This window comes from Eretmochelys imbricata, chromosome 5 (genome assembly GCF_965152235.1).
Source record: "Eretmochelys imbricata isolate rEreImb1 chromosome 5, rEreImb1.hap1, whole genome shotgun sequence".
NCBI classification, from domain to species: Eukaryota; Metazoa; Chordata; order Testudines; family Cheloniidae; genus Eretmochelys; species Eretmochelys imbricata.
In genome coordinates, this window is record NC_135576.1 from 53,782,566 (window position 1) to 53,810,195 (window position 27,630).

The 27,630-nt window shown below is 41.7% G+C and overlaps 1 protein-coding gene across 1 annotated transcript in view; it reads right to left on the reverse strand.

The window, feature by feature from the left end:
- The window catches only part of EDIL3 (EGF like and discoidin domains 3), a 385,232-nt gene that overhangs the window by 184,627 nt on the left and 172,975 nt on the right, over positions 1 to 27,630 (reverse strand). The window contains exon 4 of the mRNA XM_077816328.1: positions 13,702 to 13,830. Within this exon, the coding sequence (XP_077672454.1) occupies positions 13,702 to 13,830 (129 nt within the window). The remainder of the gene's footprint in view (positions 1 to 13,701; positions 13,831 to 27,630) is intronic.

The window sequence follows — 27,630 nt, forward strand, 5'->3', positions numbered from 1 at the left end:
CTTCCATTCTCAAAGTCCCGGAGATGGAAGGAAATGACTACATTGATCTATAAGAAAATGACTTTTTCATTCTTTCAGAACCAACACAAACCACCACTTTTTGGAGGAGAATTGAAATAAACATGTGTTTACTGAGAGTTTAAAGCAGAAATTGAAAGAAAAAAAAACCCACAAAAAATAAAACCACACTGATGCCATAGCTAATAGCTTTGGCTTGTTTGAATACATAATATTGAAGAAAATTGAAAATATGTACATAGTACACACTGTATGATAAAAACACAGTGTTAAGTAATAAAGAAGGAGCTTTAACAAATACAGAAAATTGGGCTCTCTTTTGTAGTCCTTATCCAGGCAATCCTCTATTTGCGAGAGTGAGGCGTGCAGCCTCGTGTCCATTATAATATAATAAAGTAATTCATCCTGAATAAGCACAAGACATTAAAAAAATCCAAAATCAAAATACTAGAAAACTGAAATCCTAAAGAAACAGGATCTCTCAAATTACTAAACTCTATTTGTAATGTTTGTTAGTTATTAAACAGCTATAATATTAAAGGAGTACTTGTGGCACCTTAGAGACTAACCAATTTATTTGAGCATGAGCTTTCGTGAGCTACAGCTCACTTCATCAGATGCATACCGTGGAAACTGCAGTAGACAGTATATACACACAGAGACCATGCACATTGTAGGGAGAGTGGTCACTTTGGATGAGCTATTACCAGCAGGAGAGTGAGTTTGTGTGTGTGGTTTTTGGAGGGGGGTGGGGGGGTGAGAAAACCTGGATTTATGCTGGAAATGGCCCACCTTGATTATCATGCACATTGTAGGGAGAGTGGTCACTTTGGATAAGCTATTACCAGCAGGAGATTGAGTTTGTGTGTGTGGTTTTTGGAGGGGGGTGAGGGGGTGAGAGAACCTGGATTTGTGCAGGAAATGGCCCACCTTGATTATCATACACATTGCAAAGAGAGTGGTCACTTTGGATGGGCTATTACCAGCAGGAGAGTGAGTTTGTGTGTGTATGGGGGTGGGGGGGTGAGAAAACCTGGATTTATGCTGGAAATGGCCCACCTTGATTATCATGCACATTGTAGGGAGAGTGGTCACTTTGGATAAGCTATTACCAGCAGGAGATTGAGTTTGTGTGTGTGGTTTTTGGAGGGGGGTGAGAGAACCTGGATTTGTGCAGGAAATGGCCCACCTTGATTATCATACACATTGCAAAGAGAGTGGTCACTTTGGATGGGCTATTACCAGCAGGAGAGTGAGTTTGTGTGTGTGTGTGGGGGGGGGCAGAGGGTGAGAAAACCTGGATTTGTGCTGGAAATGGCCCAACTTGATGATCACTTTAGATAAGCTATCACCAGCAGGACAGTGGGGTGGGAGGGGGTATTGTTTCATGGTCTCTGTGTATATACTGTCTACTGCAGTTTCCACGGTATGCATCCGATGAAGTGAGCTGTAGCTCACGAAAGCTCATGCTCAAATAAATTGGTTAGTCTCTAAGGTGCCACAAGTACTCCTTTTCTTTTTGCAAAGACAGACTAACACGGCTGTTACTCTGAAAGCTATAATATTAGGATCTATATGCAGTTCATATAAAGTGATAGGACTCCACTCCTTTCTAAAGAATATACACAATACTGAATATATTCTGAAAGGGATTAACATTTTGATAGTTTTGTAAACATGTTTCTATGTAATATTGGTAAGAAACACACTTGGTATTTTTCCATAATGTATTTAGGAAAATAACTAACTAACTACCCTCTTATGAGAAGATCCATTACAGAAGCACTATATTTTAATACTTACACTACCTTATAAGACAAATGTTAAGGTTATGATGAAATTTTAGCTGTTACAGAATTTAAAGGGGAAGCAATTTTTTTATTCAGTATATCACTTTTTTATTATATGGGCACTTGAAGTCCATTCTCCAAGGTTATCAGGGGCCCAGTCTGCATTCTTTTTCTAACCAGACTTGCATTACACTTCAATATAGGATTTGGCTCAGACTGACATTCTTTAGCATTTAATTATGAAGTAAAGTATGAAGGAGACATTGTTCCATATCTGTTTTATACAATTCATGTTGTATGTAGAGATTAGCAAGTTCTCTAATTCTGCTGCTGCTAATTCTAACAACAGTCTGCATATGTATCATTTAAAATGATAACGGTATCTTGTTCTGCAGGAAAATAATTTCTTCCAATTGTAGAAAGGTGCTTTCACTTACACTATAGCAACAAGAGGGTTTGTTACAATATTTCAGTCAACCTGTGGTTTAGCCAGCTTGCACCTACGGTGAAATTCACTCCTCTGTAGAGGGCGCATACAAGGCCAATACACCATTTAAGTCCCACTTATGCCCTATTGTGAGGTCACTATGGATGCAAAGTCATGCACATTGGAGAGGGAAAAGATGAAGTACTCATACACTTTAATGGGTCTAAATTAACTATATCACTTCAGGAAAGGGACTTGGGCTCCACGATAGACAACGTAGTGAAGACCTCAACAAAATGTACAGCTGTGGCCAAAAGAGCAAACAAGATAGTAAGAGGTATAAGGAATGGAAAAATATTGTCCAACCATTATATAGATCAATTGTGTTGCCTCCTCTGGAATATTGTGTGCAATACTGGTCATCACATCACAAAACTGATATTGCAGAACTGGAGGGGCCTTAGAGGAGGGCAATGAGAATGATTAGGGGCATGGAAAAAATGCCATATGAAGAGAGGCTGAAAATATTGGGTTTACCGCACAAAGGAGATGAATAAGAAGGGACATTATAGAAGTATACAAAATTATAAATTCTATAGAGTTGGTAGCTCAGATGCTTTTCTTCTTCCAGTCTCATAACACAAGAACATGGGACATTCAAAGAAATTGAAAGGTAGCTAGTACAAAACTCAAAAGGAAATACCTTTTTGTACAACATATTATTTGACTTTGAAACTCATTGCTACAGAAGTCACATCCAAGAACTTAGCAAGATTCAAAAAGGGAATGAGCATTTATACGAACAAGAATATTCAGTGTTATAATAGTTATAATGCTATCAAAATAATTTAATGTTTCAGGTCTTAAACCAATCTTTAACTATTAGGGAATAGGATAAAAATCTTCATGTAGAGGTAGACTATGCAATATCTGTCTACGGTGAGGTTTCTTTCTCCGAATGATTGGATTGTCCCTTCTGCTTATAACCCATTGAAGCACTCATTGGTCTCTCAAAACTTTCACATGAGGCATTACTGGCTCAACTTTCTAAAATTCTATGAATGGAGTCAACTTCTGCTGTTTTACCTCTTGTCAAGTTTGATGGATGTCCTTTCAGTCATCTTAAACTACTCCTGATGATCTGACTACTACAGCTTGCATTTTTTCCCCTCTACAAGGCTTCTGTTCTAGGAAAATACTGTAATGAATGTTCTTCCTTCCAGTCAGCTCTCATAAGGTCCATCTCATCAATGTCAAACATTTCCAACCAAGTCTACAACCAATTGTTTTGGTTCAGCAAAGTTCTGAAAGTTCCTAAATGAATGATAGTGCTATTTGCTCTTCTTCACTCCTTATCTAAGCAAGGAGTTATATAAGCAATCACCTGAGGGAGGAGTTTTGAGGTTTTTTTGAATTTTACATTGACATTATTATTTCATATTAAGACTGTTTTATTCCACAGCATGTGTATTGGAGTGATATTAATATTCCTGTTCAATTTATATACAAGGTTAAAGGCAAAATAAGTTTTCTTAAAACCAGAGTCCTTCTTTATGTGAAATTTGAGCTTATTAAAAATGTGATTTACTTTTCACCATATACACTGTTTACCTTTTATATTGCAATCAGTTTGGGCAGGGAAACTAGACTATTAAGAGTCAGTGTCACTTTCTGTATACAAGCACCTTTTCTTTGATCAGGACATGCAGGTGAAGGGGACAGAAACAAGGATGGATTTAAGCAGCAGGATGCAATTTCAGGCTATGTCGACACTATCACTTATGTCACTCAGAGGTATGAAAAAGCCACCCCCGAGCAACTTAAGTTACACCAACCTAAGTGCCAGTGTGGACAGCACTATGTGATGCCAGTGTGGACGCACTGTGTCGCTTACAGGGGATAGAGTATTTAAGCTGACAGGAGAGCTCTCTCCTGTCGACTTAGAGTGGCTACATTAGAGATGTTACGGTGGTGCAGCTGCATCAGTGCAGCTGTAAGCTCTATACTGTAGCCAGTAGCCTTAGTAACTTACCAGTGGGGAGGGTGTGATAATCAGGGTCCAGAATCGGAGGAGAGGGGGTCTGAACCCAAAGAATAAGCAATTGAATCAACTGGTCTATGAATACAATGTGTGTAAGTAAACCTGATAGTCATAAAAATTAATGGAAAGATATTTCAAACTGAAAAGAAAACTCCAGTCTTGGAAAAGTAAGGGAGGATGATGTTTCCCCTACTCTGTGTAGCCATGAATTACCACAGTCTGAGAGAGAGGGGGAAAACTGCAAATGCTGTTAAAAGGAAAGGGGTTTGAAGTGAAGACTCTCCAGAAATGAAGGGCCAGCATCTAAGCAAGCTGTTGTCCATAAATCACTGGATCACCTCTATGGTAGAGGGCATGCTGAGAAACTGTTAAGAGAAAATAGGTAGCTCATATCAGGGAGGGGAATTTAGCTAATATGGAAGTGTAAGCCTGAGGTTGCATCTTTATAGTTATTTTCTGTGTAACTTGTTATGTGTTTGCTTTTTCTTACTATTTCATCTTTGAATCTGATGTTTATCTTAAATAGACATTTTATTTTTACCCCAAGCAGGTGTCTGTTGTGCAATCTGAGTGGAGTGTGCAGTCCCAAGTGGACTGCTAACTGAGGACAGGCTTCACTTCTTTGGGGGGTCAAGAACCATAAGAGCAAAGTCCAAGAGTCTGGTAGTTAAGAACTCAGGGGATGGATTTAGGGAGACTCAGGACCAGAAGGGCTATTGGGGTCACCCTGCAAGCAGGAACTACGCAGGTGGAAGCCAGGGTGAGACCTTCATGTGTGTAGGCTGACTACTGGTGTCAGAGCTCTGAGCTACAGCAGAATAGCATTAGGGCATTCAAAGTTACAAGGCAAGCAGTGACAGAACACCTTATTCAGGCTCGCCAATAGCAATGCTGGGCCCCAGATCCAGGGTCGTCCCTGGAGCGGGGTGCGGGTAGGGCGGAAGTGACAAATTCGTCACTTCAGGGACCTCCTGTCGCTTCTAGGCACGCACGACCATTGCGGGCCCCACGCTTTGGGGGGACATGGCATGATTGGCCAGCGCAGTTATGTGCACCTCGGAGCCCTGTGGCCCAACTAGGCAATTTAAAAGGGCCCAGGGCTCCCAGCCGCCGCCACTGCTACAGTGGCGGCGGCCGGGGCCCCCAGGCCCTTTTAAATCGCCAAGGCCCCTGGGCAATTGTCCTGTTTGCCCCCCACCGTCAGAGGGCCTGTCCTTATTGGTCTGGGTGATCCCCAGAAGGTCACAGAGGGATATTATCTGTCCACTCCCCTCACACACTAGGTACTTAATTGAGTTGAGTGTGGGGTACAGGACTCCCATCATATAACCGATAACTCTGGGTAGTCTCTCTTCAACCCATTCCTAGAACTCAGTTCACTTCAGAATCTCTTTTTCTTCTGCCTCATAGGGGGCAAGAGCCAATCAGACACCCTCATTTCTCCCAATTAGCCAATGGGAGGCAGAAGTTCCTCCCCATCCCCAAGGCATACTACCATGTGTACCTTGAAGCTCACGGAGATGCTAAGCTTCAGGTTGTCTGGGCATGAGTTCTGCCACCTCACCTCCCCTTCACAGGAGGTGACTGTTCCCCTGCTGGTCTGACCAGATTTCCCTGCCTCCTGCTGAGGACTGTTCCAGTATCCCTTGCACAGTATAATACTATTACTTAGGTTCATAAACACTGCCGGGGAATGTTCAGACTAAAATATGTTCATTGATTTTTTTTTAAAATTACAAAATCATATCTATTCATATTAGGTATTTTAAAAATCCTTTACTAAAATCTAAAGTTTGCAGCTAAAATCAAATGATATTTCCTTTAAAGGCACCAGCTGAAAACAGTTCCTTTTATCTTATCTGTGCTAAACAGTTATATAGTACTGGTATAAGGGGGTGGTCTGAGCATATTATTTTTTCCATATTTCTTTAAACAGTGAAAGCCAAAATTTCAGCTAATTCAAGTTCTCCAGAAACATTTTGATTTTGTCCAATGTGAGTTTTCCAGCAGAAACTGTTGCATTGGAAGATTTCCTCTGAGCTCTAGTGAACATCACCCCAACTTGCCACCTTTACTTGAATCTAAATTAGAATTCTGGAACTCATTACTTTTCTTGATAAATAGCTACTGACGTTAGTAGCCCCACTGATTGCTCACTAGTGGGAATAAGAGGTTCTCAGTCTTACCCCCTGGGATTAGAGCATCCTATGAGCATGAGACAGGCTGTATGGGGCTTTCCTGGTCACCAGAACACAGGGTATTAACTACAGCTCGGCCATCTAATCTATTTATTTTAGAGTTGCTTATTGTGCTCAGTGTAATACCTAAGCACTGAGCAGACACTATGTCGTGTACTTTTTCTGAACACCTGTGCACAGGAAGGAGGAAGAGAATAAGGCAGGATTAGATACTACAGACTGGCCAGTCTCCATAAAAGGAAAGCAGGAAACTCCATAAAAAGTTATTTGGGAGACAAAAAGAAGAGACTTGGGGAACTCTTGGAGCCAGAAGGCCCCTACCTCAGCCACAAAAGGACTGAGGCGGTCTTAGGTGCTGACTCCATGGGTGCTCCAGGGCTGCAGCACCCACAGAAAAAAAAATGGCAGCTGCTTAGCACCCAATGGCAGCCCCCTTGTCAGCCCCTCCCCCGCCCTCCAAGCGCCTCCCTCTCAGCACCTCCCACCCACCATGGATCAACCGTTCCATGGTGTGCAGGAGGCACTGGGGGGGGATGGGGGAACAGCAAGAGCAGGGTGTGCCCCGTGGGACGGGTCAGACCAGGGCAGGGCAGGGGCAGGAACCGGGGCAGGAAGAGGTGGGGTGGGAGTGGTGATTTGGGGAAGAGGTGGAGTGGGGGCAGGGCCAGGGGTGGAGCCGGGGGGAGCACCCCCACACTCCCCAGCACATTAGAAAGTCAGCACCTATGGAGGTGGTAACCGAGACTTTGAACCCAGTCTGGTTTTCTAGCAGTGCAGGGCATTTTTGTATTGTTGTAAGTATCTCCCCTTAAGACCCTAAGAATATAAACCATATCCCAGCCGAACCCCCAGATCTGAACATCCCCAGGTTTCAGGGGGATTCATAATTTTCACTTGACTTTTTCAGTGTGGGCCTGTCCCTTGTTTCAGTCTGTCTAGTGGCAGGCAGTATCTCATTCACTTCATTCATTTACATACAGAAGGGTAATCTTCCCAGGCAGAAGAGAGAAAAATACAGTTTTAAAATAAAGTCTTGGATTCTTCAGAACAAATCGAAAACCATGGAAAGACCCCAAAACTGTGAAATAGATGGATTTTCTACAGCTGTGCCTCTGGATAACTCAGTTTCTCTTTTGAGTAAGATTAAGAGGTATAGACAGTGTTACAGTATATGATTACAGGGTAACAGTCTCCTACTGCAAAAACTAAAGCAAAGCTGAAGCATTAGCCACAATAAATATCAAGGCATTTGTTCTCAGAGCAGCCGCTATTTGCCCTGTATTATTATCTCTCATACACATGATTAATTAATGATGTTGATCATGTAAAGTTTTATGCTGAATGTTGATTCAGTAGTACAGATCACACTATCTCTCTGTTTTAAAAGGTGCATTCAGACAAACTTTGTTTGTCATTCGCAGTCATAAAAGTGAAGTATAATAAACTCTAATTATGCTTGCTTCTGATGAATGGCAAGTATTTATATTTACATAACTTTCAACCATAAAGATCCCAAGGCAGTAGAGAAATTGACTTTGTTCTCATCTGAATGATGACAAGTAGTGTAATTCCCACTATAGCTATGCTGCGTCAGAGCCTGACTCAATACTGACTCAGAGCCTGATTTTGCTGCTGTTGCTCACCAGGTTGACTTCATGTGGCTAACTTCTCACCAGTGTGAGTAAAGCATTTGAAAACTAGACCTTCATATATGTAGAAAAACACTATACAATGTAAGTGATGGTTGCAGAGAGGGAGACTGCTATGTACTAATATTTAATTTTAATGTCAGGAATATTTAATAGTTCCTTACTCCTAGAGCAGGTCCCATGCAATCATGACACTTCAGTGAAGATATCAGAACTAGATTTGAGGTATTTGGGTTTTCCCATACAAATCCATCCCTGCTTTTTGTTATGATCCCTGACTGTCTGGCAATGATGTTATTTAGAGTATCTTCCTCCCCAGTTTTCCAAGTGGAGTATCAGAAACTTTTGAGACAAGTGTTGACACTTAATATGTAATACTGCAATCAAACACGGCATATGAAATCAGTAAAATTAATACTGTTCTTTTATAATTTACATACCAATTATTTACCTGATCAAAAGGTCAGGGTGTCTCAGAAATATTGATTGGATTCTGGTTAAAAGGAATGACAGAATGTCAGCTTCTGGAGTGTATCTTGATTGCAAAATCAATCATCCAGCATAATTGATTTAGCAGGAGAATATTAAACATTAAAGAAATCTGAGATAAAACTAAATTAGTGTGTGATCTTTTAGAGATCTTAATAGTTTTAGAAGATGTTATATATCTTAGAATGGGGTTATTTTAATTTAACTTCTTATGCTGGACCAATTTTGACAGATTTTTAATTTGAATTGTAACGAGTTTGCAATTGACTTCCTATACAGGAAAGGAGCAGTTTAGAGTCCTAATTTTTCATAAGTTCATAAAATTTTGTGCTGCAAAGGATTTTGGCTAAAAGAGACAGCAGTGTGCTTGAAGTGTTTGGAAAACTCCATTTGAGATGACAGGATTTGTGCATATCATTTTCTATTAATAAGATGACAGAATTTATATGAGCTTGTGTTGTCCAGGAGAGGGCTGAACAGTACCAGATGCACATTTCTGGGGGAAAGTCTAGGACTGAGAATTTGCTGGTGTTGTTCTGCAGTGTAATTCATGAGCGGTTGGCCATAGCATTCAGACAGTATAGCTGGGAGTATTTTACATGCGGGAGCGGTTGCTCTCACAGCAAAGCAGTGCAAAAGGTACCCTAGGTTGGAGAATTGAGGGGACACAGCTGTTCAACAGTCCAGATCATACCATGGGTAAAATGTCACATTTATACATAGGTAGAACAGGGATCTTTTTTTCCCCGAGCAAACAGTAAATTCACCAAATAATGCACTTTTTGGAACATGAAAACTATTCATGAATTCTGATAGAATTTGGTGAATAGATTCCCCGCCCCACACACCCACCATGGCCATTTTGAAATGAAATGTTACAACTTTGCATTTCAAAATTGAGATTTTGTTTTCCCTTATATTAAAGCAGCTTTTAGAAAGAAACAAAGATGAAACAAAGGAAAATGTAGTTCTGTGAAAGAATAGTGGTAGCTGTTCTATTAGTGTAGACAGAACATTATAAAACAGATTTTCCATTAATTATCATGAAAACAACTTAAGCTAACATCACTTATTAACATGTCTGTTGCTTAATGACTGCATTCTATATTTAAGAATCTGCATATAATACAAGAGTTGCTATCTTAAGTACACTTTGATGTCTAATTTTATTAGACAATAAATATGTAGTGTGTAATCCTGAATAAATAGTCAGAGCCTATAATGCAGTATTAAGCCAAGTAAGAATCACCCACTATTGTTTTTAGTAGGTTTCTTTCCACAGTCCAGCTGGTGCTATTTGACTAAATCCTGAGGTACATATTTCAGTTTGTTGGTATTTTCTCCAAGACCTCTTTCTACTTGGCTTCCTACAAATTTAGTTCAACTCCAGATTATGTTACTCAAGTATCTTTATTTGGAATATAGCAAAGGTATGCTGAGTTAGTAAGACTCAAACACAGGGGGTGGATTGAGGGTACATCACAGACCCAAAGTTACACAGAAAACCTCCTCCTTTATATACATTTACACATATGTTACATTACTATAGATTACCTTACATGCTTTTGGAGTGGTTTTGCTACTTTGTAGGCACCAATCCCTGTACAACATGCTCCGTCTACATACTATCCATGCAGAACCTACTCTTTTCCACTTTTCAGGTTCCAGGCTTATTTTATCCACTGTTGTTATAAATTCCCTTTTCCACTAGTGTGGTCCAGATCCATGTGCTGTTTAACAGTCTTGACCGTTAATTTATTTTGAAGTTTGTGTAATAGAGTGCATATGGCAGATAGTTAAGGCTTTTGGCTGCAGGGGTAAAATACTAATCCCCTCTCCTTTCTTCATGGCTTGGTTGAATTTATTAGTTAAGGAGTTAATTTTGAGGTTTAGTTTTGAACATTGGCAGAATTTTATAGGGACACCCCAACTCTTGTGCCACTCAGTATGGTTTCCAATGTTTTTTTGTTTTTGTTTTGTTTTGTTGTAGGGTTTTTGTGGCACAGGAGTTGGGGTCTCCCTCTAAAACTCTGGATAGTACGCCCTCCGACACCCATGCATAGCATGGTAGATTACTTCTTTTCCTTTTATGACCTTAAGCATGGTGCTGTAGGGTTTCGCCACAAGACCAGGTGAACACTTATTGTCTGCCTTAGCACTGACATCTCTGCCCTTTTAAATGGATAGGGAGAGTGACATGAATAGCTTTGCAGATTCTGTACATGTCTAATACTACCCTAAGCTGTAAGAAAGCCCCCAACATTGGAAACTATCACCACTGCATGGATGCAAATTTACAAAACAAAAGGGGAAGAAACTATTTTTTGCTTCTTTCTTTACATATTTTAATGTGCCTTGAGCTAACTTGCATTAACCCAGCTTTGTCTTTATTTCATGGGTCTAGCAAGTATACAAAGGGGCCAAGTCTGTCCTATACCAAGTATGGACCATACCACCTCATCTTCGGGAAAATGCGGTATGGAGCCTGATTTGGAATCATAATTTCAGTTCCACTTGATGCTCAGTCAGGTCTTCTTTGGCATTGAACCATGCCTTGGTCTGTTGTACTTCCACCTTATTTTTCCCATCACACTTTTTTGCACTTGCAAAATTTGCCTTTGCAATTTCTGTAGTCAGGCCACTGATAGGGCTACAGTAGCCAGACGGGCTACAACTAGGTTAACTATATTCTTCCACAATCTCATTCATCTTTTTATTAAGGCCTTGTAAGGGGAAAAGCCTTGGATCTGTATTCCCTAGCTCTTAATTGCTGCCTGTTACATTCACCCCTTTTCTTAATTTGGATTTGATGATAGGGATGATCACTGGATGATAGGGAATGTGAAACTTCTGATCAGTGTCTAGCAGGATGTCATTTCTTTAATGACTGAGGCCACAAATCTACTACCACAGTCTGAGTCAATTATGTTAGGAACTCCACATCTGCAGAACAGATTATACACCAATTGTTCTGCTGTAGTTAGAGCAGCCATATTTTTCATAGTGAAAGCTTCCACCCAATGTGAAAAAGCATTCACGACTACCAGCCCATATTTGTTACCCCTTGGTGCTAACAGCAACTCCCCAGTACAGTCAATTTGAGTTCATTCCCATGGACTCCCGGATGCCTGTCTCATAAAAGCTCTTCTATGTTGTTAGATGGATTATGTCTGACGCAAACCACACAAGCATTAAAATGTTCCTTCAGGTCCTTTTCCCATTAGGGCCACCACCCCATTTTTGCCAATCTGTCTTTGGCTTCTGGCTGTTTGAGGCGAGCACCCACACTGGACCCATGCACCCATAGCAGCAGATCTTTTCTCATATTCCATGGTACAATCCATAACATACCATCTTCTGTTTTTGCACATAGGAGTCCTTGCTCTATTACTAGGTCCTGACCTTTTCCCTTCACTTCCTGGCTGCAGACTTGCTCCCAAAGCAGTCCTAATTCCAAATCCTGTTTTTGAATGCTTTGCAACTGCCTTGCTTTAGCTTGTTGCAATTGCCTCAGTGAGAACTGCTACCATGTGGCTTTCAAAGAGGTCTCCCACAGCCAGGGCGGTCCAGTTACTGCTGCATCTTGGCTGCTACGTCGGTTGCCTGATAACTTTTTACCAGGGATCCTCTTTTCCTGTGCAGCTGAATTTTAACCATGTCCACTCTGTCAAACTATTTGACAATATTGTCCAACATTTGCACATGGTACTGAATTTAATCTTTCTTCTGTCAGTAGCTGATACTTGTTTTGAGCCCACCAAGCTAGAATTAACACTGCTCTGTCAAGCCAGGCCTATAGAGTTAACCTTCTCACTATTTAGCCATTGCCTTGCAATTGCATCAAGATATAGAATCTTCAGAAGAACCACATGGTGACTTAATCCAGAAAGTAAAACACAACATTTGGAGTTGGCTTCTTCTTGCACAAACCCTAATTCCACTAATGCCGAATGAGTTAAATGAATCATTAAAGAGCTCTGAACTTCTATTTAACTTTCCTACTGTTCTAGATCATGGAGTCTCATTTATTGGATGAGAACATGACAGCAGAGTTCATGGTCTAGTTACTCTTTTGATGATAAATATTCATGACTCCTATTGATCAGCCTTTTGCTGATGAACTACTACTGACATATTAATTGGAGACCCTTGAGGCATACATTTGCTGCATAATTAAAGTAAAAGCTGTTCTTTTGCTAAAATCTGGATATTGGCTAAGTGTAATAGGGTGGGACTCCCTTCATATAGTTTTTAATAAACTCCAGAGATGTCACTGACAGTTTAGGAACTATCCCTTTCTACAGTGTGAGATTTACTATTAATGATTTATGTAGAGTAGGACTTGATTATCAATACAATTCTTCAGACCTGTAATTATACATGCTTAAAAGGTAAACAATATCAATATGATGATCATAATGTAATGTGAGATTTAAGTAAGAAGTGTGTGGACCAAGTAAGTAAGTGGAAAGTGGACCAAATATTGGGCTTTAAAACATCAAATTTAGAAGTCCATCCTTTTTAAATCTGAAGCATCCAACCCTCAGGAAAATCTTTCCACTGAATTAAACAGCATGATTTAGACTACTCCACTTTGTTTCTTATCAAAGTGGGATGAGGAGGAAGATCTAGAAAATTAACTAAAATAAAAATCTCCTTTTAACTACCCTTTATATTTTCAGCTGTCATTAATCAAATTAATCAGCATCAGACAAAACCCAAAGCCTTTACTTCACTGTACTATTAGACACATCAGGCCAACGTCTGTTCTCCGTTACACTCACAGTAAATGAGAGCAGAATTTGGTTAGTCTTTCTTTAGAACTGTATTTTTAGTATAAGCTCAAACAATTTACCTTTTGTTTCATTTCCTGTCAATGGCTCAGCACCAACAATCATGAGAAAAAGTAATTTTAAATTGGTAGTGTTCTCAATATTCAACAGCACTAACCTGGTCATGGCATAAAGACCTACTAATTAGATGTCCCAGGAAATGAGAACAGGTGTCAGTATTAACACTGCAGACATAGAAAGAGATTTTAAAGGCTCTTGTCCATAAATCTAATAACAGTTACAGTATTGAAACTTACTGTGCTGGCAGTGAATTCCATTAAATCCCTTTGGACATTTACAGACGTATCCTATGAATGTATCCCCTCGATACGCTTCACTAATTTCACAGATTCCACCATTATGACAGGGATTAGGAAGGCAAGGTCCTGAAAGATAAAAATACAGTAGTAATTTAAGTGTTTTCATTTAACCCCCATATTATATATTCCACTAACCCACTAAAATCTATCCTTCACTTCATTCAGATTACTTACCATTGTAGGTTTTATTAACATAAAGAATTATGAAACATGTCACTCTTTATTAATCACATAATTATTTTTTTAGTAGAAGAGAAGCACATAGGATTAAGGTGCCTGATCTTGCTCCCATTGAAAACAATAGGTGTTTTACCACTTACGTTAATGAGGTAATGCATATTCAGCAAGTGACTCTTATGGCAGTTACTCATTTGCATACAATTCCTAGACCTACAAGGCTTACCAGGTATGCAAGGAGTTTCACCTCAAGTATACCTTCACAGCCCCTACATGGGGCTTTAGTGGTATGAAGGATGTCGTGTACTGGGTGAGCTTCACTTTGAGAACATGTGACAGTATACACCAGTTATTAGGTTATCTGAACCAATTTTCCCTTCTATGGTAAGCAACTTCTTAACTTATCTGTTTCAAATCAGTTCTAAGAGTTAATTTCATAAATGAAATCACTTCTTTCTACTACACACATGCTATGATAGCTAAAATAAAATTTCTGCATAAAACTGAGATCTAATTGTTTGTCAGTCTCTCATTCACAGTGGGTGTTTTGGTAGAGTTTCTAAGTACAGTAAATGTTATTTTTATATAGACTGTGGATGCCTTGAAATAACTAGACTATGTTAAATCTAGGTCAGTTGTTTATTCTTTTCTTTTTAACTGTTTTGTGTTGAAAGCATTTACCATTCACTGTGGTTTTAATATCTCAGTTATACTGATCAATAAAATTCCTATAAGAATAAATTTTTGCATTAGATAAAGATTGTTTCCAGTCTTACATCACAAAGAATTGGTAGTCAGTGATCTGTATGTTTAAAAATCAATAATATGCCTTAAAAAATTCTCAAGTGAGCACTACAAAACTATTTTATTTACACTCTTTACCACCCCCAACTCCTCTCCGCATACACACACAAGCTAATCTCCATTCTTGAAATGCAGTGGTATAAGCCTTGTAATTATTCAGCCACTTAAAATCTTATTTTGTGGTAGAAAGAGAAAATATTTTCCATCCTAAGGGCTACCAGGGACACGCAGCAGTGCCACATGAAAATCAAGGAACTGAGGCAGGCATACCAGAAGGCAAGGGAGGCGAACAGTCTACAGCAGCAAACCCACCACAACCCCCAAGAGCAGCGTGGATACCTCTGAGGAGTTGGAGTTCCAGGTCAGAGCAGGCAGTGCTGAGGAGGAGGTCTCAGATGAGGAAGAGGAGGAGGAGAATAGGAGACAGGCAAGTGGGGGATCCATTTTCCTGGAGAGCCAGGAGCTGTTTGTAACCCTAGAGCAGTCCAACTGGTCGCAGAACAGCATCGCGGCTGAGCGTGATGCCAGGGAAGGAACCTCTGATGAGTATGCAATTTCAAGTAGTACTTTGGAGTCAAATGTTCTTATATCCTATTTTTTTATTAAAATTAACAAGGTGAGGTCAAGTGACTATCTGCTTCCCAGTGGCTGCATGAGCTAGGCAGAGGATGCCCCACAAAAAAGACTGTTTATGTATATAGGGATGGCCTGGGACTCCTCCAAAGAGATCTCCAGGAACCTTCCATAGAAATATTCTGCAATCCATTGCAGACGGTTTCTGGGGAGGGCTTCCTTATTTCTTCTACCACAGTAGGATACTTTCCCGTGCCACTCCAGTATTAATTTGGCTGGCATCATTGCAATATACAGCATAGCAGCATAAGGACCCGATCTGTACCTGGATGCTTGCAACATCTGTTCCCTTGCCACCACTGTTACCCTCAGGAGAGTGATATCAGCTAGGGTCATCTAGGGGAGATGGTGGTAGTTTTCATTTCAACTGCTCGGACCACAAACAATAGTGCCTGTGCAAACAATAGTGTCTTTGCTCCCTTCATCAATGGTTTCCAAAATATGGCAGTAGTTTAGGTGGCAGGGGTCAGCACTGACCTCAGTAACTGCAAGCCTCGGGCAACCGCTAGCATCAGTGGCACTAGGGAGTTGGTTGTGGGGAAGGGAAATTTTGTGGTGCCCACTCACCACCACAAGCACCCTCTCCCCTTCCCCAGCACAGGTTTTGCCAAGGCTTGCAGTTTGGGAAGGTGAACACTGGTCCCCAATCTCCAGACAATATCCAAGTTACAAAGGGGAGGTGGCTCTGGACATGGTGTGGGTTGCCCACCCAATGCTGCTCATGGTCCGGCGCCCATGCCTCAGGGCTATATTCACCATGGCTGGGACAGCAAACCAGTTCAACGCATACCTTGTGTAAATGAAAATGTTCTGCCTTAAACTTCCATGAAGTAAGGGGAGTGACTTTTATAGAGTAACTTTGCACTAGACACTGGTCTGTACTGACAGTAGTTGCTTTGTGCTTTCCATGGCTTATAGCTGAAAGTGCGGCCTTCAGCTCTTCCTCTACACCAGCAGAGAGGCTCTCCCAGATAAGATAAAGGTGAAAGAGATCACGTGATGACATGTTTAATGAGATAATGAATGCCTCTGGGACAGCAGACCCTGAGCAGAGTGCATGGAGGATTTCTCTCTCTGAAAAACTGGACATGGCGAGCAGGAGAGCAGCCCAGGAGCATGAGCATGGCAGGCAGCAGACGCTGGGGATTCTGAAGGAAGAAACAGACATTCTGAGGCATCTGGCTGACCTTCAGGAGAAACACCTTGAGGCTAGACTCCCTCTGCAGCCCCTGCACAACAGCATTCCAACATTGCCGTATTTCCCCTCCCTCTCCCCCTCTCCCAAACATTCCAGGAGGTGAGGCAGGGAAAGTAATATCCCTTCCACTCAACTCCAGGGGAGGGTCCAAAGAAAAAAAGCCGCATATATGATGTTGTGTGACAAGCAAGGCTACTGAGCTTTTAAAGACAAAATGAATGTGTTTTTCCCCTCCCAATTTTATTCCACCATGTGTCCAAGCTTAAATTCTATTTGTGATCATGAAGTTTCAGCATGTTTGGTCAAAGAAGTCCATGTCTTAAGAATGAATTAATTTTTATTCATTTAAAAGGGGGTGGAGTGGAGGGGAGAAACAGGGAAAGTGAGGCAACAGAGGGGATGTGTTGGAGACAAAAACCCAACATCCACAGTAAGGTTCACACTATGGGAAGGCACAATGCAGAGAAGCTGTGCACATTACTGTGGCTCATTACTGAAATGGGTTTTCAAAGCCTCCCTGAGGCACAGTGCTTCATGCTGAGCTCTTCTTATAGTCTTGGTATCAGGTGTGGTTAGATGTTTGGCTGCGTGTGTGTGTTCTCCCTGTGTGCTGTTCCAGCTCGGCGCACACAGCTGGCACAGCAGACCTTGACTGAACCGCCCAATAATCTGTCTGCTCAAAATTAGCAGACAGCCTATCCTTCTCCATGCCCCATCCCTGTGGAAACTTCTATTCCTTTGCCTCACAGATATTATGAAGTCGGGAGCTATGACTGTGGGACAATTGCTTTCCCTGAGGTCTAAGCTAGCAAGCAAATTGCGCCAGTGACCCTTTAAACAGCCAGAGGCTCATTCAGCCACTATTCTGCACTTGGTACACCTATTGTTGAACTGATCCAGTTGCTGCTATCCAGATGTCCGGTATATGGCTTCATGAGCCACTGGAGTAAGGGGTAGTCTGGGTCTTCCAGGATCGCTATTGGCATTTCAACATCACTAGTGGTTCTTTTGCATTCCAAAAAGAAAGTCCCTGCTTGCAGGTTTCTGAACAGACCTGTGTTCTTAAAGATGCATGTGTCATGCACCTTTCCCTTACCATCGCACATTGATGGCGGTAAAATGGCCCCAGTGATCCACCAGTGCTTGCAACACCATTGAAAAGTAACCTTTTGTTTTTGTACTCTTTGGTTGGATACCAAGATAGGGAGATGCGTGCCATATATCGCCTCACTGTAGTTAGGGAACCCCATCGAGTATTTTGTGCACATTGCCCAGAGTCACAACCCTTCTTTGCAAAAAGTGATTAATGGCCCTGCATACTCAGATCACAATAGCCCCCACAGTGAATTTACCAACTCCTAATTGATTCTCCACTGACTGCTGACAATCTGGTGTTGCCAGCTTCCGCACAGCGATCGCCACTCGCTTTTCCACTTTCAGACCAGGTCTCATTTTAGTGTCGCTGAGTGGCAGGGCTGTGGGGAGCTCTGCACACAGTTCTTGGAAAGTGGCTTTATGCATATGAAAATTCTGCAGCCACTGATCAACATCTCATAACTGCATAATGATGTGTTTCCACCAGTCAGCGCTTGTTTCTCAGGACCAAAAAATGGCGCTCCACCATGTTCAGCTGCTGAGTGACTGCCAGAAGCAACCAGGAATTGTTTCATACTATGGCTTCCAGCAGGGCTTCTTGAAGGACACTGTAGTGTTCTGTACAGCAGCCCCTCTCGTGGCTCTGGAAATACGCAGGATAAGCTGTGTGGTGTTTGTAATGCTCACAACAACAGCACGCAGCTGAGCGGGGTCCATGCTTCTCAGGTGATATGGCATACATGTAGCTATGCCAGTCTTTTGAAAAAAGGCACAAAATATGATTGGTTCCAGTTGAAATCAGAAGAGGTAGGGAGAAAACTACGTTATGGACATTGAAGTCATCCCTGTGAGAATGTTTTGGTTCTGTGAGGCATTGCAAGCCCTTCCCAAAACCCCTGCAGAAAGTTGCAGTGTGGGATAGCTACCTACAGTACAGCGCTCTCTGCATCAATGCAAGCACTGCTACTGAGGACGCGCTCCACCGACACAAAGAGTATGGTGTAGACAAGCACTACCGACTTAATTACTGCAGCGGCTGGATGTTGACTTAACTGAAGTCAACTTAAGATTGCAGTGTAACATTGCCCATAGTTTACTGTCAAACAACACTGGGAAATGAATGATTTAAAGTTAAAAGCGCTGTAAGTTTCATTTTGGGGGGCTCTGTCTTTAACTTTCATCAAGACAATACCAGAGAACTAGATATGAATAAGATTGCTGACAGTTTCATCCAGAAAGCTACAGTGAGACATAATGTCTTTAAACTGGGACATGAGTGAAGACAGCTTGTAGGTGATTGCATGATTTTAATAGTCTGTAATTCATGATAATGTAATTATGTAGTTCATAATAATTTAATCATTATTAAAATAGTAAAGATGCCAATGATAGACACATTCAGTAAACCAGAATATGAAAGAAGTGTATAAAATATGCTGAAAATACACTCCCCCCAAAACTGGCAGAGTGCTTACTCCCTGCCCCCTCCCCAACACACACCCCTCTTGAGAAGCACCCACCGGCAAAAACAAAAGTCCGGCCTGTGACGTTTCACTCCATATTCTTTATGAAAATATGCTTATGATATGGGTATGACATAACTGAGATATACTTTATGCAAGATGGCTCATGTAAGATATCATTGGAAAGGTCACACACCACACACCATAAAATTGAGCCAGCCTGTCCCTGAACAGAAGGGATGGAGAAGGAGAGGTCACCACTAGATCGCTGTCCTAGACACACGAGTCAAAATGGATGCTGAGTGGTTGGGCGGGGAGCTGGCTGGTTAAACCCAGAACCAGAGGACCTTCTCCTCTGGGATTCATGGCCCTTCCAGGAGTAGTCCTGCTGCTTTATAGGAAGGGAGGACTGTCCGAAAAAACACTGTGGCCAGTATTGCTGCTGTTTCTTCTGAGCACTGTAGTGGTGAATCTTCATGGCCAGAATATCTATTCCCAAAGAATTCTGAAGCCATGTGGATCTCCTCATAGTCACAGCAATGCCATAATTTTGTCTGAGGCATCTGCCAAGTCCGAAGCTGACTGCAACAGGGCCTTGGCCACCATAAGACCTTCCACAATGAATACCATAAACTCTTCCATGGAAGGTTCTGACAACTTGTCCACAAACTTAGACATGGCCACCCACTTGACAAAGTCATATTTAGAGCTCAATGCCTGCTGGTTCATGATGCACATTTGCAGGAAAGAGGAGGTGTGAATCTTCCTCCCCATTAAATCCATCCTTTTGGATTCTTTGTCCTTAGGAGTAGACTTACACCTTCCTTGCCATGCCCTGCCACTTGCTGCCGTTACCACTAGAGAGTTACGGGCCAGCTGGGAGTAAAAACCCTCAAAACCCTGCACAGAAATGAAGTAACACCTCTCTGAATGCTTTGCCATGGGAGACAATGAAGCTGGAGAATACCAAAGGGATTTTGCACGTTCCAAAAAAGCCTCATTTATCAGAAGGTCTACTTTCCCTGAAGCTGATGATTGGAGAATATCCAGCTGTTTATGCATATTCTTCCATTGGAATTCTATCTGGAAAGCTAAGGTACAAGCCATATGCCTCAGGGCATCCTGTTATGCCATAAAGTCCTCAGACATTGAGGGAGAGGAAGTCTGCTGTGCCAACAATGGGTCCTGTTTTTGAACCACAGGATTTAGTTGGAGTAACGGTGAAGATCCAAAGGGAATTGACTCACCAGCCACTTGCCGCTGAGATGGTTTGGGAGTAAGGACCCCATCGGTATTGGTGATCTTTGGAGCAGATCAAGGAGTGGGACTTCAGGGAAGGAGGAGTGTCACAAAGATTCCAAAGAGGCAGCTAGGTGTATGGATGAGTCACTGGTGGCCAGCAGGCACCGGGTCAAGAGCCCCTGTCCCAGCTGTGATGTTGATCTCAGTACCAATACAGTACCAGTTGATCTGAGGATGATCTCTGGAGCCTATCCAATGAGGAGAGGAAGGAAATTTCTGACCTGGATCTTGAGGTGTCCCAGAGGTTCTCAGATAACAACAGGGTAGCCAGCCCCAATGGGACAAACAAATGATCAGACTTGTCTGAAGCCCAATATGGGGGCAGCATTGGTGCCAAGGAGGAATGGGGGATCTGCAATGGCAGTACCGGGATGAGAGATACACCCAGTACCAGGACAGATGAGACTCAGGACAGTACTGAATATGACAAAGGGGTCTGAGCCAAGAGAATGACAATGCTGAAGTACGTATGCACCAATGTTGAGGGGGCCTTTGGTGCTCGACCTAGTGTCGGCCTCAACTTCAAAGTCTGAAGCCTGGGTAGTACAAGCTATGATGCCAGTGAGCTCAGTAGCTCTGTGATGAAGCTAGAAGGTACCAACACCAGCAAACCAATGGAGAGTCCTGACTGAGAGGCAAAACAGTCTGATGCCACTTGGTATGCTGCCAGCATGGAGACAGTCAGCATTGGTACTGATGCCATTGGTACTGATCTCAACGGACGCCCCGTGGCTGGAACCAGAGTCAATGGTAGGGCTCTTGCTGGTCTCGGCATGGTACTGGGAAGTGGTTAGACAGACCTGCTTCATCCCATGTACCAGAAGGAATACGGTGTTAATCAGCACTCCTCTTAGAAATAGAGGAGGAATTCCTCCAGTCTTGGAATGGTCCCAATTTATTTTATGGGCCCTCTTCCTCTTGGGGAAAAACGCCAGGGCCCCAAGCAGCATTACCCGAAGCAGCATTTCTTGCCGGGTCCAAAGGTGACTGCCAACTACATGAGGGCCTCAGTGCTGAAGCTGCTGCTTCAGTCACAAGTCTTTCGCCACCTGAGTCCTCTCTGTGAATGATTTGCAAATGGAACACCAGATACCCTGGATGGATAATGCTTGAACCCTAGTGAGGGCATCACACAGGGCAGCCAACTGCTCTTACCTCGTACTACACTAACCCTAACATTAACCTAATTAGTATGTACAAAAGAAAAAAATTCTCAGAAACTGAGACTGAAAGCTCCGACTCTAGCCACGGACCGTGAGAAAGACCTGAAGGTGTTGTGGCACTGCCACCCTCATACGGCCAAGGGAGGGACTGTGGCCACAGGGCATGAGCACCTCCCTTGCGGGGACTTAGGCAAAGTTCTCCGGCTCCAGTGTGCTGGAATACACACCTCCATTTACTTGAAGAGGAATATAAGATTCAGAACTGAATTCTGAGACTTGGGCCTACCCCTCAGTGGCTTACATGTTCATTTATTCAGCAACATAATAAACATATTGATAACGTTTCAGTCTCTTCTAGCATTCTTTTGGAAAAAAAGATTATTAATATGCTAACTATTCCGATTGTTTTTGTAGTTATGGATTGGGATACTAGTATTTTTATTCTAACTACATATGTAGCAGACTGACAATATCCTCCCATGCCCTGAAGAAACCCTATGGAATTAAGATAAACTTTACTGAATAAAGTTAAACATTATTGCATTAGGTTTAATATCTTTGAGGATCATTGTACTAAAACTGCAATTGTGTATGTGTTACTCTGGAATTGCATGTATCTGCTCTAGGAGGAGAGGGATGCTAATGTAATTCTTCTGGTTATCAGCCCTTTGAAGCCACCCACGTCCCCCAAGGGGTTTGCTTATACTTGTTCAACAGACAAAGAAAGGAGTTTTTGATAAATAATCTGGTTTTAAACAGGCTCAAGGCATTCTTCCTGTTCCAGCAACTGGACAGGACCCTTAGTCCACAGAGGGCCCCAGTCCTTAGGGAATGTTTGGATGGACTGGGCCTATTGAGGACCCCTAAGACTGGGTGCTTGTTCTGAACTGAAGCTAAGATCAACTCAAAACCACAAGGAAACCTCTTGAGTGGGGTATTGATGGACTGCTCCTCCCAGAGCCCACATTAGGGTTGGGGTGATTTCTGGTAAGCTTATCAGCATGCGTGTAGATTCTCTAGTCATTTTAAAAAGTTTTCTCTATAATGCTTGTTACTTTAAGAATAAAATAGGATTTCTTAGAAAGTACTGTGAGGTAACCTACAACTGTGGGCAGTCACACTGATAACCAGGACTGGGATCCTACGAGTGCCTCGGGACTCGCTCCCATAATAGTGGGAACGGGATAAAATTGAACAAACAGTGTGGGAGCAGGTGGGAGTGGGTACCGTGGGGCGGAATGGGATTAAAAAAAATAGTCCCGCAAAGTGTTCCACTGTTAACCATCTCGGAAGAGAAAGCAAGTAGGCCTGTTTAGACAGCTTGTCCAGTTAGAATGGAGTGAGATGCAGGCAATGGTTGGGGAGCGGAATCCCTGAGAGTGGGTGCTCTTGCTAGACCACTGAGGGGAGATACAGATGCAGTTGCAGCCACAGCAGCGCTTTAATGTGGCTGTGTAGTTGCGGTACCAGCGCTGTAAAAAAAAACAAACACCCCAATGAGGGGAGTAGCTGCCAGTGCTGGGAGCGCTGGTGCACTGTCTACACTGCCAATTTACAGCGCTGAAACTTGCAGCACTCAGGGGTGTGTTTTTTCACTCCCCGAGTGACAAAGTTTCAGTGCAGTAAAGTGGCAGTGTAGACAAGGCCTTAGTAACTAGTAGTATGTTTTGTTTGTTTCTGTTTCTTTTAAAAGAAACTGGTACTTCAGAAAAATGTATTTGAAAGCCATGCCAACATTTTAATTAAAGGAGTCTCACTGAAAGCCAGAGAACACCAATCAGCTAATTTGCACTCGTTAAACATTTTGTTTACTAAAAGAAATGAATTACAAATGCTAGTTAGCCTGATTTACATTCTAAAAGAAGGAATGACTAAAATTAAATTAGGCACTAACTTTACAGTTCTCTGTTTTTGGGGTATGTCTAAAGAACTACCTCTTTGAGTCCCTGATGCAGCAAAGTAATTAAATGTGTGTGTAACTTCAAGCATGTGAGTAGTCTTACTGAAGTCCGTGAGACTACTCCCATGCTTAAGTACCTTTCTGCATCAAGGTCCTATTCTTTGCAAACCATCATTTTCTCCCCAGTTCTGCAAAGACGTGTGCATGGGGGTTTGACTGTACACCTCTCTTTGGAGGATCAGGGGATTACATCTCTTTAGATATATGCATCCCACAGATGACATTATATTATCAGTGGAATGAAAAACCCAACTTTCACTCTGATTGACATTCTGTGTTATTTACATCATCTATACAGACAACAAAGTTTGTAACCACCCTTCTTTAGAACCTAATCTTGTAAAATTACTTTTAAAACACAATGGACTTCAGGGATTTGTTTTTTCATCAATAGTGCTGTAATACTTTTGTAGGTAATCTTTAAGGAGCTTCTAACACAAAGAGAACAACATTTGATCAATATTAATGAGTAGTTGAATTCAACAGTATGCTTTCCAGGCATTTTTATCCATGTTCATTTAAAGTAATGTCAACAAGATTAATTGCACACTAGAAGTAATAAATCTATTCAGTTTGCTGCTCTTTTGAGTCTTCCTCTATACAATTCCATTGGCAATAGCCAACAGTAATAAGTGGAATTAATCTTCAAAAGTTAAGAACATTGATATTCAATTGGAATCCCATGCTGCATGAGAAAGATACTAAAAGTTAACTTAAAAGATGGCAGCTGTTGAATTTTTTAGAAGCTGTGACTGAAATATCTGAGGTTTTTATACAATGGAATTTAAAAACATGTTCTCAATGGAATAGCAAAGGGACTTAAGGCAGAAACATGTTAATTCTTTGCCTTTTTGACAAGAACAGTCAATTTAATCTCCATAAAAATGTATACACTTGGGATAACCCAACCTTGTGCTGGTGACTGAACATTTGAAAAATGAGACAAGTTGTTTGTATTTAAAATACCAAAGCACTGAAATGGGAAAATGATTTCCTGCCATTCCAAGTAAGACGTAGTTTGACAATGATAATAAATACTAAAAATAGATGAATCAGTTTGGAATGATCTGAAAGCTTAGTTTTGATATGAGGGATGTGCAAACTAATGTTTCAAATAAGACAGAAATGGAATTTCTTTGCACTTCCTATTTCTTCCAAGATTTCCAGCCCTACTTTTCTGTCTTTTGTGCAGCCTGCCATTTCTGGGAAGAAGATTTTTGAATCAATCTTTGTAAAGCACACTGGAAGATGAAAAACACTATATAAACCAGGGAGTGGTGATGAGATGGGTTATGAAAATTCCACCACCACCACTCCAGTGTATTCAAATATGGGGCAGACATAATTAGGCAGCAGGCCTTAGACACACAAGGGGTGCGTGCATGGGTGGGGAAGGGGAGGGGGGAAGCTGCAAGGACCAGTTAGTGGAAGTGTCTAGATATTTTATGGGGAAGAGTGGCAAGACTTCAGCTCCGTATGTGCAGTAGAGCTGAGCTTCTGGGAAATGCTGGCTACATGTATGAAGCAAAGCATCCTAGCACCCTCCTTCCAGTGCCCAGGAAGCACTGATTATACTGAAGAAAGTAAAACTCCAAGACATTGTTGCTCAGGCAGTGAACCCTCTTCCCAGTCCTCAGCCCAGCTCAGTCTTATGTGAGGCATAACTGAGCTCATTCTGAGCAAAAGTGGAAGTATTATTAAAATGTATATCAAAGGCAACCATTGAGTTAAAGTGCCTAGCAGCAGAGCTGTTTACAAACAGCACACCAGGAGGCAAGGTAGGAAACAGAGTGAGAAAACAGCTGCAGAGCTGACAGCAGCCATTTTGTAGCTGCTTAAAGGGCTAGAAAGCATGGATGGGCGGGGCGGCGGGGAGGGGGCACAGCACCCCAGCACCCTCTACTCTCCCTTAAGCAAGGAGGATATTTTGGATGTGGAGCTCTCTCATAGATCTCACAACTGTAAATATTGTGAGTGCTCTTTAGGACTCTCTTTCTCTGTAAGGTGTCCGGGGCAAATTGATGTTCACTATTCACTACCAGTATACACAAATGCTGTCTGGAAGAACAATACAAGCCTCCCCATGTGTCATAAATATAAAGGGAAGGGTAAACCCCTTTAAAATCCCTCCTGGCCAGAGAAAAAATCCTCTCACCTGTAAAGGGTTAAGAAGCTAAAGGTAACCTTGCTGGCACCTGACCAAAATGACCAATGAGGAGACAAGATACTTTCAAAGATACTGGGAGGAGGGAGAAAAACAAAGGGTCTGTGTCTGTCGGTATGCTGCTTTTGCCGGGGATAGAACAGGAATGGAGTCTTAGAACTTTTAGTAAGTAATCTAGCTAGGTATGTGTTAGATTATGATTTCTTTAAATGGCTGAGAAAAGAACTGTGCTGAATAGAATGACTATTCCTGTCTGTGTGTCTTTTTTGTAACTTAAGGTTTTGCCTAGAGGGATTCTCTATGTTTTGAATCTAATTACCCTGTAAGGTATCTACCATCCTGATTTTACAGAGGTGATTCCTTTACTTCTATTTCTATTAAAAGTCTTCTTGTAAGAAAAACTGAATGCTTTTTCATTGTTCTCAGATCCAAGGGTTTGGGTCTGTGGTCACCTATGCAAATTGGTGAGGATTTTTACCAAACCTTTCCCAGGAAGTGGGGTGCAAGGGTTGGGAGGATTTTGGGGGGAAAGACGTGTCCAAACTACGTTTCCCAGTAAACCCAGTTACAGTTTGGTGGTGGCAGTGGATATTCCAAGGGCAAAGGATAAAATTAATTTGTACCTTAGGGAAGTTTTAACCTAAGCTGGTAAAAGTAAGCTTAGGAGGTTTTCATGCAGGTCCCCACATCTGTACCCTAGAGTTCAGAGTGGGGGAGGAACCCTGACACCATGTTTACTAACAAACATATTTCAGTGAGTCAGTCAAAGTTTAAAAAAAGGTTAGCACTCATCCTTCTCTAGGCAGAAGATGCTGCCAGCAATGTGGGAGGATCTCTTTTAGGGTCAAGGGGTCTTTAATCATCACACTAGACACCATTTAGAACTTTAAAAAATTCTTCAACATTGTACTTGACCAAAACCAGTAAACAAAGAGTCAAACCAAGTATCCCACAAAAAGATGTGGTATGAGATACATTTACAAATATCTCCATTTGTTTACAGATGCTACAGTTAAACCAGCATCTTATCCATCAGTCACATCATCATCAAAGTCTGATTCTTCACACTCAAAAATGTGCAGTGTCAGCTCTCTGCTGCGCTAAAAAGGGAAGAAATCAAAAATAAAATACCTATCATCCTTCACTGAGCAAGAGGGGTGAACAAATATAAAAACAGGAATCTAGGCCCCAATAGAGTAACACAGACAGAGAAAACAAGGCCTGTTAAAGAAACAGCAGCATGCCTGGTAATAGTTTTCTCTCTAATACACCTGCTAGAAGAACAGACCCTTCTACAAGCTTCCAGAAGTCATACAGTATTAGTGAATGTATTCAACTAGAAACTCATGGTGATACGGATGAAGGACAGAAATTATATGAACTCTTCGGGCTGTAAGGAATGTCACTGAAGCAGGAATAGTGATATCGTTACACTGATGATATGGTAAAACTCCACAAGCCATTGAAGCAAATACAAAAAAATAAAAAATAAAAATCAGCTAGTAAAAGATAAAAGTTCTTCATGATTCCTTTCAAAAAACTAAAATTTCCTCTATTTCTTTTAGAGCACCAATCCTCCTTTAATCCCACTTGTCTCCACAGGAACACCACCAGCATCCTTCATTTCCTCCGGTACATTTCACTCCTCATCAGTGACCTCTCACCCCATTGAAATAGTTGTTGGAGGTCAGTTTTTTCAGAGTCCTGATGATTCACATCTTGCTGTCTTGTGTTCATTACCAAATACAAAGTCTTCAAAGTAAATCACATAGAGGGAACTCTTAAATCTTAAAATTGATATGTGCACAAGTAGCCAATTGTATCTGAGACCAACAGCTTTAATCCACAGGGGCGGAAGAGAACCATTATCCTTGCTTCTAGTCTTGGTTCCAACGCTCCACTATTAA